This window comes from Monomorium pharaonis, chromosome 3 (assembly GCF_013373865.1).
Source record: "Monomorium pharaonis isolate MP-MQ-018 chromosome 3, ASM1337386v2, whole genome shotgun sequence".
Lineage (NCBI taxonomy): Eukaryota > Metazoa > Arthropoda > Insecta > Hymenoptera > Formicidae > Monomorium > Monomorium pharaonis.
The window spans coordinates 2,452,264-2,467,157 of record NC_050469.1 but is presented as its reverse complement, the minus strand read 5'-3'; the positions used below and the strand labels follow the sequence as shown (position 1 = coordinate 2,467,157).

The window sequence follows — 14,894 nt, the reverse complement described above, 5'->3', positions numbered from 1 at the left end:
GTTATGGAAAAAGATAAATTTAACAATAAAATTAATAGGTAAATAAATTAATGCTATTTATTTTTAATATATTTTGCAAAATTTAACTGCTTTTATAAATAATATAATTGCGTCAGTTTATAACATATATAGTACAGGGAAATTAGACTCAGAAACCACTGTTTCGAGAAAAAATTGTAAGAGGCACTTTTATTGCAGATTCTTAATCATACAAACATATTAAACAAAAATTCAACTCGGAAAAAATTGGGAATCGTTGTGTAAACAATGAAAGAAGATGAAAATTTTCGTTTTTTGGCAATAAAAAAAATTTATTACTGTTAGCAAAAAACAAAAAATATGAGCTTATAGGTATTAAAAATATCTATTCAATGAGCCGTCGAACGTTCCAATTGGTTTATTTTTTAAGGAGAAAAAAATTAAAAACTGCCAAAATTTACCTTTTTTTAAATTGTTAATAACAAATGGACAAGTGATGGCAAATTCTTGTAATAGGGCTTAAATAGTAGCGGTTACTATTCTCTAAAAGTCTTAAAAATTTTAGCCCAAAACATTCATAACTTTTGACACAAAACTATTTTTTATTTAATTATTTTTTAATTTTTTAATTTTTAATTAACATTGTTTACACAATAATTATCAACTTTTTCTGAGTTGAATTTTTGTTTAATATGTTTGTATGATTTTTCCGAATAAGAATCTGCAATAAAAGTGCCTCTTACAATTTTTTCTCGAAAGTCTAATTTTAATTTTAATGTACTAATAAGTATATATAGACAATAAGAAGTACCCAATATCAATAAGTCAATTGGCGCAGTAGATAGAGTACAAGTTTTGTAATCCTAAGGTCCCGGGTTCAAAACCAGCAGCGGCAACTTTTTAATTATTTGAAAAATAATTTTATAAATAATATAAAATTATTTTTAAAATAAAATAAAATAAAATAAAATAAAATAAAATAAAATAAAATAAAGAAAAAAAAAAAAAAATAAATAATAAAAGAATAAAAAAAAAAAAAAAATAAAAAAAAAAAAAATAAATAAAATAAATAAAAAAAAAATAAATAAAATAAAATAAAAAAAATAAAATAAAAAAATAAATAAATAAAAAAATAAATAAAAGAAATATAAAATAAAATAAAATAAAAAAAAAAAAAAAAAAAAAAATAAAATAAATTAAATTAAAATTAAAATAAAATTAAAAAATTAAATTAAACATAAAATTAAAGTAAAATAAATTAAAATTAAATAAAATTAAAATAAAATTAAATTAAAAGAAAGTAAATTCAAAGAAATTAAAATAAAATAACCTAAAATTAAAATAAATAAATAATGAAAAATAAAATTAAAAATTAAAATAATAATAAAAATTTGTCCTAAATTTAGTATGTACTATTAGCTCAAACTAAATTTTTATATTAGCCCAAGTTAAAAATCATCGTAGGCTCTAGATTAAAAAGCGAGACAAATCGATATTGGACTAAGATAGGCGTCCTAACTTGGGCCTCAACAAAAGTATGGAAACCTAACTTGACCTTGATTACAACCTAGGTAGAATTTCCACACGGGTAATCAAGATATTATTTTGTATTAAAATAAAAATATAAAATATAAAAGTAGAATTATTTTATTAGAAGTTTAAAAAAAGGAAAAGGTTTAAAACTTTTTTATTTTATTATCTTATATGTGTCTATAATTATTAGCCTTGCACGGAATTATATATTTTTAATTTTCTTGGTGGTGTTACGTCCGGCGGACTTAACAATTTTTTCCCTATCTGCTGACATGCAAAGAAAACAGTTAAACAAATGAAAATCGTATCCTGACGGTCGTTAATAACAAAAAATTTACTCTAGGTTGTTTTATTGTAACGTTCAAGTCCGTGAAATACAGCGATAACTTGGAATTTTATTTTAGAACAAATACATAAATTGAAAAATGCAGTTATTAAACAAAGGCTCTAGTTTTCCGTCTTTAAACAATTTTCAAAAGCGACCTCAGATAAGATTCAGATTTTTTTTTAGATTTAGGACAGTGTTGAGCTTGAAACAGAAAATATAAACATTTTTATTACAAATTACAAAAACACGATCTGTCCATTCTTAAACAATGTCCTAGATCGCTTCAAAAACAATGGTCGGCATTTGAACCCAAAAGGAAAAAAATGGAAAATGCCGAAGTTTGATAAAAATTAGATTCATTAAAAGGACTTCCGGAAGCAATAAAGTTTTATTATTTGAAGCAAAAACACGGGTTCGTGCTTAAATAATAATTAAAGTGTGATTCTGTGTAAATAGGTTACAAAGAAAACATAAAATTTTCCTTTTTTTATTCTTTCCTTCCCTTAGATAACAAACGCAAAACTTCGAACTCCCTTTCTTTTATACTCGAACTTAAAGTAATTTAGACGGAGACAAGAGAAGATAAACCAATAATTGGTCATCTGAGCAAAATGACAACGTAAAGACATTAACAAATTTTCCAATAGATGAGCTTAAAGTTCATTAGTGTTGGAAGGGCCAATCAAAAAGAACGAGGAACTCGGTTGACCGCTTACATCCAAATTTTTCTTTCGAAAAATCTTACATAAAACCGCTATCCGAAGGAGCTCAAGCACCTTTTATCTCACGCCATCCCCTAATGAAAAGTTAAGTTCGGCGCACTATCCAAAAGCCGCGATCGAATTGTCTAAAAGTCTAAAATCTAAAACTTTAATTTCCGCGATTTTTATATTTGGTGAAAATTTAATGAATTATTATATAATTCAAAATTTAATAGCTCATTTGCACGCAGCTCAATCTTCTAATCATTAATAACATTTTGTTAATATAATTTTTTACAAGTATCTCGAAATATTTGCTTTGATAATTGATTGTTGTTACAAATATTTAATTGTAATTTCACTTATTGTAATATAATTAAAATAACAAAAATATAAAGTTGCAACAAAGCTCTATGAAATAAAAAAATCAATAAACTTCACTTATCAGACAATATATAAAATGTAAAATAAATTATTTGACGTTTGTAATAGAAATAATAACATGTATAAAAAAAAATTTTTTTTGAGAATTGCCATAAATTCAGGTCCACAATCCTTACGAGCTCATGGACTTCAGCTGTATCATCTGTCCTCGATAACTTCGATAGAGCGAGATAAAGAGTAAACAAAAAGAACAGATGCGCCTCTTAACCTTAAATAATAATATAGAGATCGTATTAAAATTATCTAAAATTTTTTAAATAAAATCTTTAATTTTTATTCCATATTCTTGCAGTTTACGTTGAAACGTTAAAACAATGATAGTATCAGTTTTATGATATCAGTTTTCTCAATTGTTTATTTTATTAATATGGTAATTTAACAATAAAGAATTGCTTTTAAAATATATGTTTTATATTGAATAACTAAACAGACTAAAATTGGACCTATTGTGATCATTTAAAAAATTTGAAAAAAGATAGAGTGTTAGTTTTTAATGCAACTTAAAATTAATTTATTAGCAATTTATTAATTGCACAAATATAACGACAAATTAATTTCCGCGCAATGACGTTGTATCAGTACAGGACTTTAAACAAAAAACATATCTTTTGTTACAAAAAAATTTTATAATTATAATTTATAAATTTATTTATTCCATTATTTATTAAATATTTACAAATATTTGATATTGAAATGTATTATATGTTTCATGCATGCTACTTTTTTTACGAAATTTTTATTAAAGAATGCTTGAATAATAATTGCACAATTTTATGCTGTAACGTTTATCTTTTGTTTTGAAATCATTTGTACAATAATTAAAAAAATTATTTTTTAAAATATATTTAGCAATAATCATGCTAAGATAATTCTCCAATATACTACAATTATATAAGCATTTATTTCTAATAAATTATTTAATTTTTTAATTATGTAAATAGTTTTGTAATTATTATTTGACTGAAATTATGATTTTTTCCAAATTATTAATCATACATGTATGAATATTATTTTTACTATATTTGAGAAATTCTAGCAGTTTTCGTTACTTTTTGAATCATTGTAATTCTTCAATAGAAAACTTATACAATAATTTTTCTAAGTCTATTTACTTTATTTTTAAGTTACCAAAATCGATTTTTTAACACCTCTTTTATTCAAAAGTTTGCAAAACTAAATACAATAAAAATTATATATAAGATATATTTAGTGGTTTTTATTGTACGTTTTTATTTTTTACTATCTAATATCTAATATAATAATAAATATAAATATGATGTCTGAAATATGTTTAACATATGACAAGGATATTTTATTTGTATAATATGTTCATGTATTTGTATTATATAAAATAAAAACCTGAAGTCCACATTTTATTAAAATTTCTCTTTAAAAAACTTAAAATAAACTTTTCTAAATTAAAAAAGAAATATTAAATTAAAGCATAAAGGCAAATGCTAATGCTTGATTATTACGGTCCCATAATTATACAATCTAATTATACGTACATCTAATTATACAAAATGTATATAATTATATCAATCTGTTGCTTTGGTATTATCATAAATCATATTCAAGTAGAACAACAAAAGTTACAATGACATAAAATGAATTAATTGATCGAAAACTTACTGTTTAATAATCATTTCTTGTTTCATTTTAATGTCATGATAACTTTTTGTTCCGCTTCTGGATGTTTTCTGCACGCGATAGATTTTAGAAACATTTCTGTTGCAACATTTCATATGATACTTTACAAAATTGCTCCAGAATTATTGTATATAAAATATGAAAAGTTGAAAACTGTTCATAACAATTAGTGTTGTATCGAATAGTTATATTTTATGTTATTATAAAATATCATAAATAATTTAATATATATATAAATCTATGAAATAATTATGTTAAAAATTTTTTCTGTCCACTTTGATTTTAATTGAACTTATTTCATTTACAATATAATTTTATAATACTATAAGTCACATGAAGTAATAGCCGTGATAGCGCGAAATATGAAGCAATAATCGCAAATTAAAACATTCTTCTCAATTTTTAATATCAAGACGGATTTTAGTAGTTGTAAAGTGCGATAGAGAGGTTTGTTTCACAAAAGCCTGATGGCATATTAAAATCATATTTATATAAGTTACGTTAAATAAGTTAAATTTAATTAATTGAGTAAATCAGGTTTTATTTGTTTATCGTCATACTATTTTATCTTTGTGTATGTACATAGTGTTGCCGATGTAGGCGGTTATCTCAATATTTTTCTCTGCACGCTTTTTTCAGGCACGCTTCAGTACTTAGGGTCTTTCATTATCCCTGATAGCTTTCAATTCTTTTGATCACAAACAACGTTATATAATAACGGTTTTATCATAATAGGAGCAATTCTTATATGCGTGTATATTGTAGATTTGCATGCGACTGATAAATATTTAAAGTAAAACTCTCATTTTAAGGAATCTGTCTTAAATGATCTTGACATATAATTCTGAATAATAATCATGTAGATTAATAAATTAACTCTTAATTTTGTACTATATACATCCAATGGACATTCTAATCCGAAGTCATAAAGACATTCAAATGTAATCTTTATAATATTCTTAATCAGAATTAATTTAAAATATATTAATGTAGTAATTTTTAGATAATATTCCAGCAAACACAAACATATAATTCTAAGGAATATTAAGAATATCTAAATTATAATTTTTACATGTAATTAAACTGTAAATTTGCACCATTAAAACATTTTATTTATTTTTTTTTAAATCCAATTTTGGGAGCTTAAAAGTTTTTATTTTATTTCATTATAACACAGTCAAGAAATTTTATAATGTTGCTTCTTTTATTCTATTTTGTCTGGTTTTTTAATTAGAAATTTCTGATTTTTAATTAGAATAAGACTTTACCACGTCCATCTATTCATAATAATACCACGTACTGTTCGTTAATTTTGTTACAATAGAGGAAGAACAAAGCAACTTTGATTTAACTACATAAAAAATCGCGCGCGCGCGCGCGCGTGTGTGTGTGTGTGTGTGTAAAATGGTTTTATATGTTTGTTAGCAATTAAACTTGTAATTCGCTGAGCATATTTATACTATTTGTTAACACATTTGAGTAAATGGACGGAAGATTGATATAAGAAATTGTAAACGTATATGTAATGTAAAACCAAAATTTTAAATTTATTTCCTACTTTGCATCGAGCATAATTTAATTTAAAGTCTTAGCAATGGATAGGGACACTAGCCGGCGTCATTAGCTTCCGAGCAGTACAGACAAAAAGTTGAAATGGGATACGTTTATACCCCAGTCTGACATTTATATATACATTTCGTACGAATATTGCTATATAAAACACTATTGTTTCGTGTTTACATTTTATTCGGACGGGCGCTCGCTATAGAAAGAAAAGTACGGTTGCGTTTGCGGGCTGCTTCCTATGTGAAGACCACAGAACGCGTGTCAAAAGTGCCGCTTGTGTGTGGAGTCATGAAAATATTTTAATAATTTTTTTAATTCTAATAATGTATTCAATATTTAAATAATAAACCTTTTTCTAATTTTATAGCAAAATAAAAATATTGATTGTGTCTTTATTCATTTTTTTCTTTTTTTAAGCTATCGTTCTTTTCAATTCTTTTTGTCAAAATGATACTTTTTAAACAAAATTAATTTTATCCTGGTTCTAGATTTATCTTTTACCTTTCCAAAACTGTTCGGTTTTTTAAATTTGTTTCAAACTTTATTTTGTTTAAATTAATTTTAACGTATTTAATATTACTTAATATTATTGTAGATTGTATCACCGTCTTCGTCATGAAAAAACAAAGAGATGCATATATGTAGCACAATATTTCAGTCCACCTATTCAATGCAAAACGCTTGGGAAAGAATGGAGTACATTCATAACTCAGTGTGATATGTGAAGTGAAAAAAAGTTTACTGTTCTAGAGTTAATATATTTTATTCAATGTATCTGACTAAAAAAGTAAAAATTGGAAAGTAAGTATGGTGAGTTCCAATATATGGTGAGATGTATACATCTAATACGTATTACATTTACCTTTTAAATGTACAGTATCGAAAAATTGTTATCTACATATATATCTAAAACTCCTTTTATTAATAATTATTTTAATAAATATTCAGTAGGTAAAACTTTTGATTATTATTCAGAAGGATAATCTTTATAACATATGTCAAGATCAATGGTATTACGAGAGCGGATTTCTTAAACAATAATTTTACTTATTCAAAAATATAAAGAAACAACCAAGACTCGTAAAGACTAGCGTATTAATGACGATTATTGCTCAATACCTTTTCTGCCGATGAGATTGCAACCTATATAAGTATATTGCTACGCGAATACAATTTGTTTGATACATGTTTTTTTATATTTTTTTATTTAGCATGACATTCTGTTTCCTTTTTATCATTTTCAGATATTTACACACTGGAATCTATCACTGTATCTATGTCACACGTCGGACGAAAGTCTGATTTGAAGAAATCACATCAGACTCGATAAAAATGTACTGGCAGTTTTTATCTCTTTTTTTCTTTTTCTGTAAGCACATCATGCAACATTATATTGCAATGTTTCTAAGAAGTTTGGCATTTATCCTCGAGTTGACAAGATTAAGTGAAATGTCAATAATATTGATACGATATGTTAAGAAAACTCCTGTCCACGCGTAAAAATAAATCTCCGGTAAATACCAATTAATAATAAAAATTACAATATTATAACTAACCATTCAACAATATAAATATAACAAATATTTTATACATAGTAACATGTTAAGATTTTTACTTAATAAAAAAATTATAATGTTAATATAATTTTTACACGGTATATACTAGAATTTGACTTTTTTAATTTAAAATTTAAGAAATTAAAAATAAATAATTACGGATAATTAACAGTATTTTGATTCATAGAGATTAGATTTTGGCGTATACATAACATACAATTGCAAAGAAAAAACTTCTCGTCAAGGCTTTTTATTAAAACTACAATTTAAAAAGCCAACTGCACATTCTACATGTCTAAAATGTACTCGTAAAATTCTTTCATGTATATTTTAATACGGATTATTATTTTTACGGGAGCAAGAAATTTTCTTTTACACTTGAATAACATTCCGAATGATTAGCGAAACTGCGTTTGATTGGTGCATGAATCACATTTGTTGATGAATCTTCATCACTTTGGCGTAAGAAACGGCAAGATAAATTGTAAAGATATTGTTCAACGATACTTTGCACACAGGTATAATTGTAGATTATTTTATAGATTATTACAAAGCTTGCATCTCTCTTCCAGATAAATTACACAAGTTGACATTAAACATACAATATGCATAAGATAATGTCCGAAAGCAAAATTTTTATATCACATCAGATTTTTTTAAAAATTAAGGCTAAAGGTTTTTCCCAACAAGCTTTTTTTAAAACAATATCGCAAATGAACATTTATACGTGCCAGAGATTTCTAGTAAGAATTTAATTAAAGTTTGAACCTTGTGTTTTAAGATAATCACAATGAAAATGTTACATCGATCTATTTTGAGTGATAGATTTTCGTCGCGTGCGTGCTTATCATTCTTTATTATTCTTGTACACTGCCCACCAAATTTTGAAATTGTACATCTAAACAAGACTTGAGATTATATCTTTCATCCAATACTTTTCTTGTTTTACATTGAAGTAGAAACTTGACTTATTTAAAGATTTATTTAAGATATAACATTATTTTTATTATGATCTCAAAGATTCGAGCTTTAATTATTAAATCCCTACTAGAAGTTTCTAGCACATGAAGTTTATTCGGATTCAAACTCAGTAACTAAAAATATATGTAAAATGATATATCTTATCCATGTTGCATGCGTGCAATGTCGACCTGTGTCATTCTTCAAAAATGTGCTGTTTTATTTTATGGCAAAGCAAAGCGAAAATTTACAATGCATAATAAAGGAATAGATTTTCTTTTCAAAACCGATGTTGAAGTAAAGAGATTCTTTATACATAATATTCCTCGGTAAACCTATCGTGTATTCGTATTGTAGAATTTCTATCTGGATTTGACCGAGTTTGCGAAATACTTAGCAAAAATATTTTAAATGCAACCACTAAGAAATTGATTACGTCTCAAGAATCTGGCGAGTTAATGAGACTGAAATCTTCGAATTAAAATGTGTAGCTCCGATTCATTTTTATGAATCGATCGTCTCATTTGTTCTACTGACTAGACTTGATTGGACTTGTTAACTATCGATTATTCCGCAATTATTTTGTAATATATTCTTTAACCACATTCATCCTTTAATACAATATCTATATTTTGAAAACGAACGCGAAGTTCTTTATAATAATGAAAAATCCGTGACGCTCATGTATTTTATTAAAAACTTGCATATTCTCATATCTCGCATCTCTTAATATAACGCAATTGTTCCTCGATCAGATATTAGAAAAAGGAGAGAATAAAGAAGAAGAAACAAAAAAAGCAGGATTAGATAGATAAAATACAAAGAGTCAAGCGCGACAGCTATAATAAAACAAATATGTATTGGATATCGAAGTTTGTGACAGAATAAATCACGTTAAAGACGAAAGTACTTGGTATAGCACTTAAAACGCAGCATTGATTATAATATTATTCTTAATAAAATTCTTACAATCTACGATGAAATTTTTTAGATGGTAATGTGTTATTTTATTCGAATTTAATTGTCTGCAAATCGCTTTTACTCAGCAATGAACAGCAGAATGAATATAGTTTGACGGACACTCGTGACACTACCAAATTCATGATTTTACTCACTAATATAGCAAACAGAATTCTAAAATAAGATGCTAAGAATAATGAACACTTAGAATCGCGCATAGAAATCTTCCTGATAAAAAGGAGAAAGATTAGAGAAAAAATTATGAAGGTTTACGGGACAAATATAACCATTCCAGAGATGCATTCAAAAGCGAACGACACACATATCTGTCAACGAAGATAGACGGGATTTCACAATGAAACACGTGTTTATTATCTCTATATCTACGAGTGTCCACGAATGTGCCATATAAGAGGCATAATCGTATATGAAATATTGCATCGAAAGTAGGGGAGACCGGGTCAATAGCTAAAGATTTTAATCTAAATTACTGTACCCTAGCTCTTACAAAAAATTTGTAGAGAATGAAATTAATAGCAGCAGCATGACACTTAATGTAGAGTATAAAGTAGGCAAGTCTTTTCAGATAAGCAAAAGAAACAACTAGAAGTCTATTTGTTAGAGGCATCTAACATTTATTTGGGGCTAAGTCCGAAGGAAATTCGAAAAATGGCTTTGCCTGTATTTACCTGTGGAAAATAATTTACGAATACTAAAGATTTGGAAGACCAACAAGCAAGCTGGTGGTGAAATAATTTTAGGAAATTTTTTCCAAAAGAATAGATTTTGGTCAATTATTTGATTTTTACTGTCATAGTATGTTATGTTAAAATGCTCACTTGTTTAAAGAATTGACAGTATTAAACGAGAAATAAAAACTTTTCTTTAATTACAATCGAGTTTTATTTTATAAATCAGCTGCATCTATATGTGACAATCCATCTCAAGCACTATGACAACCGTCCTTGAAGTAGGGTAAGATGTCACAAATTTATTTTTGTGACTTATATATATATATATATATATATATATATATATATATAAACATCAATTTTCTCCTAGCTGGTTATTACTATCCAAATGACTTTTGTTAACAAAGCTTGCCAGATATGTGTCTTGTAAAGCAAGATAATAAATGTTTAGATAACTTTAAAAAAATTACATAAACACGTCTAAGAAAAAAGGGGATTTCCAATTCCGGTCTCCCCTACGCTGGGAAAATGGATGTTCTTGCTGTTGCTGAGAACCAGTGAATTTTCAGAGCTGGATTTCTTCATAATTGGTAAATATTGTCATGTCGACTCGCGGTCGGGTGTGGATTCGATCCGCACCGAATCGCGGTTAAATAAAAAATGAAAAATGACACCTGTTATGATTAATGTAGAATACCAATATTACGGAGCAACAAGGCAATTTGTTGTCCGTATGTTGTTTTATTGTATTTCACAGAACGGCAACTTGTTGTTCACTTCTTTGGTCTGCTCCTGATCCTGACTATTGCCGCCCTCGCTTTTCGGACTGCTCGCTTCTTCTAGAGAACCCCCACCACTACCGTGGGGGCACATCGATTGTCATCTAAGTGCCAAAGTAGATATCATAGGCGGTCGGGACGGTTTGTTGTCTAAAATCCTCTCGATCTCGCTCATAATACTCGCGTTCAACTTCGGAATAAGCTGAAAATTGCATATTCTTTAAATTATTTATTATTGTATTTAGATTCCACTACCTAAGCAGTATACATTGTGTGACTAACAATGGTTTTTAATCGGAAGCATCAGTAATTTAAAAGACAATGTTAAACCAAACTTATTAAAATATTACGATCCAAATCATTAAATAAATTTCCTTTTTACTCATTAATGCAAATTTAAAAATGTTGTTTTTCTTTGTAAATTTAAATTGTCTTGAAATAACCTATAATATTTTTTAATATTTTAGTGTATACATTATTAATCTATGACGTAAAACTCACGGAGTCTAGCATATTATACATAAATTATATAACAAAATTATATCTATTTCAGATGTCATCGTTAGACAGCACGATTTCTTGTGAAAAAAAAACAACCTCAACAAAGACAAAATAGAATTGTCACGGTTGAATCATTCCCTTTCGCTTCATATGCAGCGAACGCGTTTTAGTCAGCATGTTTAGTCAATTTCTAAAAACTGTCTAATAAACATCCTATTTGGACATTGTGCTGTTTAGATATCTAAAATTTAAAATATCTTATATGGCAAACAGTCTACGAAATTATTTGTTCGTTACCTGTAAACTTTGGAGACTCTCATACAATTGATCTATATTGGATGCACCAAGCAGAAGGCACTGAACACTTTCATTCTTTAAAGACCACGCGATGGCCAATTGCCCAAAAGAACACCCCAGTCTTTCGGCAAGAGCATATACGTCTCGCAATTTATCCGAGTATTTTCGAGTCTCCTCGTCTGCGGATTTGTCTTTCCATGTGTATTCCTATAATACAAATACATACGTTAGTTTATTAAAAAATTTTTTTTTTCAAATTTACATCTGCCCTCTTTGGAAGATCACGTTATAGGTTAATTATTTAATAACTGAAAATCACGGGTGATTGATTTGACAATCAATTGGTGATTGTGCGAAAAACGGAAGGATCTAGCAGCAATCCTTTAATTATTGCATTCGGTGACAGCACAGACTCTGCTTAGCTTCTATCTGTAGATAGGTTTTGTCAGTAGAATATGCTCGATTTCTATTACTAATCTACTGAAATAGAATATCAAGATTCTGTTAAATTTTTAATAATTTGCTAACATTAGATATTACAGAATCTATGCAAAAATTTATTTTTTCGAGTGTCAAAAATTTTTAATAGATTCTGTGTATAATTTGTCTCTTCAAGTTTGGTTATCAGTTTCATTCGGAATTTAAATCTTCTTCCGTAAAAAAACGAAATCGGAAAACTGCCGCAAAAGTAAATCGATGTCTGTTTCCAAACATCGCAAAAAGCAGCCATCATGAAAGGCAAGAAATTTTTAGTTAAGTAAAAGATTGTCAATTAAATAATAAATAAAATTAACTGTAAGTTTAAACGATCGTCAATTTGTAAAATATAAATGATATGAGAATTATGAGTTTGGAAGAGAAACAGGTGGCGATCGGAATAATGAAAGATAAGTGTCAAAGCAGTCAAGAGAATGAAATGAAAAGGAAAAGCATAAGAATAAATATAGTCTTCTTCACTCCAACACGTTATTATCCCCGAAAACAAGGAACTCATATTAAATAGGTTTAACCAATTCATATAAATCAAGTCACTTAATTCGCTGTTATTTTGTAAATTTAAGTTTTGCTTTTGTCTTTTTTATGAAATTTATTTTTAAAATGCGACGATTTACAGAGATGATTTTTATCATCTAGGTTTTGTACATTAACTTAGTCGAAATTGTGGGAAAAATTAGTTTATGTTTCACAATAACACACGTCTGTATACCACTTCTCTTTATATTATTTCTATGCATACTAATTTATTTGTAAAGTTGCAGCTCATTTGGCTAACACATAATAGATCACAATTTAAGCAATTAATTTTGTAGACAAAGTTTGTGCATAAGAATGTGATTAAGAGATCTTTAAGAACTTTAATAAATTTACTATGTTTGTTTATACCAGAAAAGGCTAGACCAATATTAAAAATCCTTTTGAAGTAATTAATTAATTTTTCTGCAATATTAGAAACATGAGATCGTGAAATAGATATTTATGCAACTAGTGCATAAAGTTGAAACGGCTAATTAATTGCCCGTAAGTGCAAGATATGGACGCACGAGCCAAAGGCGAGTGCACTCGTACGGACGGGCAATAGTCGATTCGCACATGTCGCATACAATATTTTTTATTACCTATGCGTCGAAATATTGGTCCTTTTATGTGAAGTGACACATGAAAAAAAGACATTTTCGATGCATTGATAGCGAAAAATGTATTTTCTTCCGCGATTGTGGGGACTCCTTCTCGTGTTAACGTCCGGTGATATCAAATTATTTAAGTTTTATATATATATATATATATATATATATATATATATATAAAAGTAATTATATGTGATGGAGTTTGGTGGACAGTCTTTTCCTGATTGTAGAAAAAATAAAATCGAGCGGTTAGCCATTATCCAATAATGTGTTGATCACAGATGTAAATTTTTTTTCATGGCACTCCGGATATAAAAGGAGTATTACTAATTAGACTTATAATTGTGCCTTTTGTTGTAATATATGGGACGTTTAGAAAAGTCTTCCACTTGACTCTAAATATTTCTTGACTTTTGTGATGACTGCTTTTTGTAATGTTTGGAAAAAGTTTGGAAGACATTGGTTTATTTCTGAGACAGTTTTTCCGATTCCAGTATTTTACGCACTGAAGAAGATTTAAACCCCGGATCGAAACGTTTGCGGATTATTTTATGCAGTAATAACATATGTAACTTTGACAGATTTGTATTTATTTCAGGCTTTAATTGAGTTGATTCTTGAAAATAAGTTATAAAACAATATTTCTATATTTAATTTATATTTTTCCGTTTTATAATTTATTTTTAAGAGTCTGTATTTCAAATATTTTTTAATTATACTTATATAATAGATTTAAAGTCTATTTGTTCTCTCTTACGCATATCTATGAAGCGCATGTAGATTATACACAGATATACAGGACAGATCTACAAATCTTTGCTGTTTGAAACTGATGTCAAATTATAAGTTCCAAATGCCTGTGTGCAATTTACATGCGCTTCGTATAGATATATGTACAGATATATGTAAGAAAAAAAAAACTGATTCTAATAAGCTTATTACACAAGAAGAAAAAGAAGAAGAAAAAGAAAGAGAAGATTATGTTTGTAACTATACTTTTATGTATGAGGCCATTTTTTTCTATAAATATGTTACATACCTCTTTGTATAAAGATTGAGTTTCATCTTCCGTCCAACTGAATGAGGAGTACTTATTCTGAAATTATATATAAAAATTATTTTTTGTTTCAATATTATGTTTAATAATTTTCAATTTATAGTATTAAAAAATATATTGTAAAATTTTTGCGAAAATCTTACAATCCTTTTTTAATTTATTAAAATGATTAATAATATAATTTAATTAATTTTTATAGTTCTGTCAAAATATGAAAATAAGGTATTAAATAATAACATTACAGTATATAAATGCTTCTTCAATAA

The 14,894-nt window shown here is 27.1% G+C and overlaps 1 protein-coding gene across 2 annotated transcripts in view; it reads right to left on the bottom strand.

Moving 5' to 3' along the window:
* Positions 1 to 4,902: 4,902 nt before the first annotated feature.
* The window catches only part of LOC105839137 (voltage-gated potassium channel subunit beta-2), a 37,717-nt gene continuing 27,725 nt past the window's right edge, over positions 4,903 to 14,894 (bottom strand). For both annotated transcript variants that reach the window (XM_028189799.2, XM_012685218.3), the window contains 3 exons: positions 14,611 to 14,667; positions 11,947 to 12,153; positions 4,903 to 11,350 (listed from right to left, as the gene is read on the bottom strand). In XM_028189799.2, the coding sequence (XP_028045600.1) occupies positions 11,249 to 11,350; positions 11,947 to 12,153; positions 14,611 to 14,667 (366 nt within the window). In that variant the 3' untranslated portion in view covers positions 4,903 to 11,248. The remainder of the gene's footprint in view (positions 11,351 to 11,946; positions 12,154 to 14,610; positions 14,668 to 14,894) is intronic.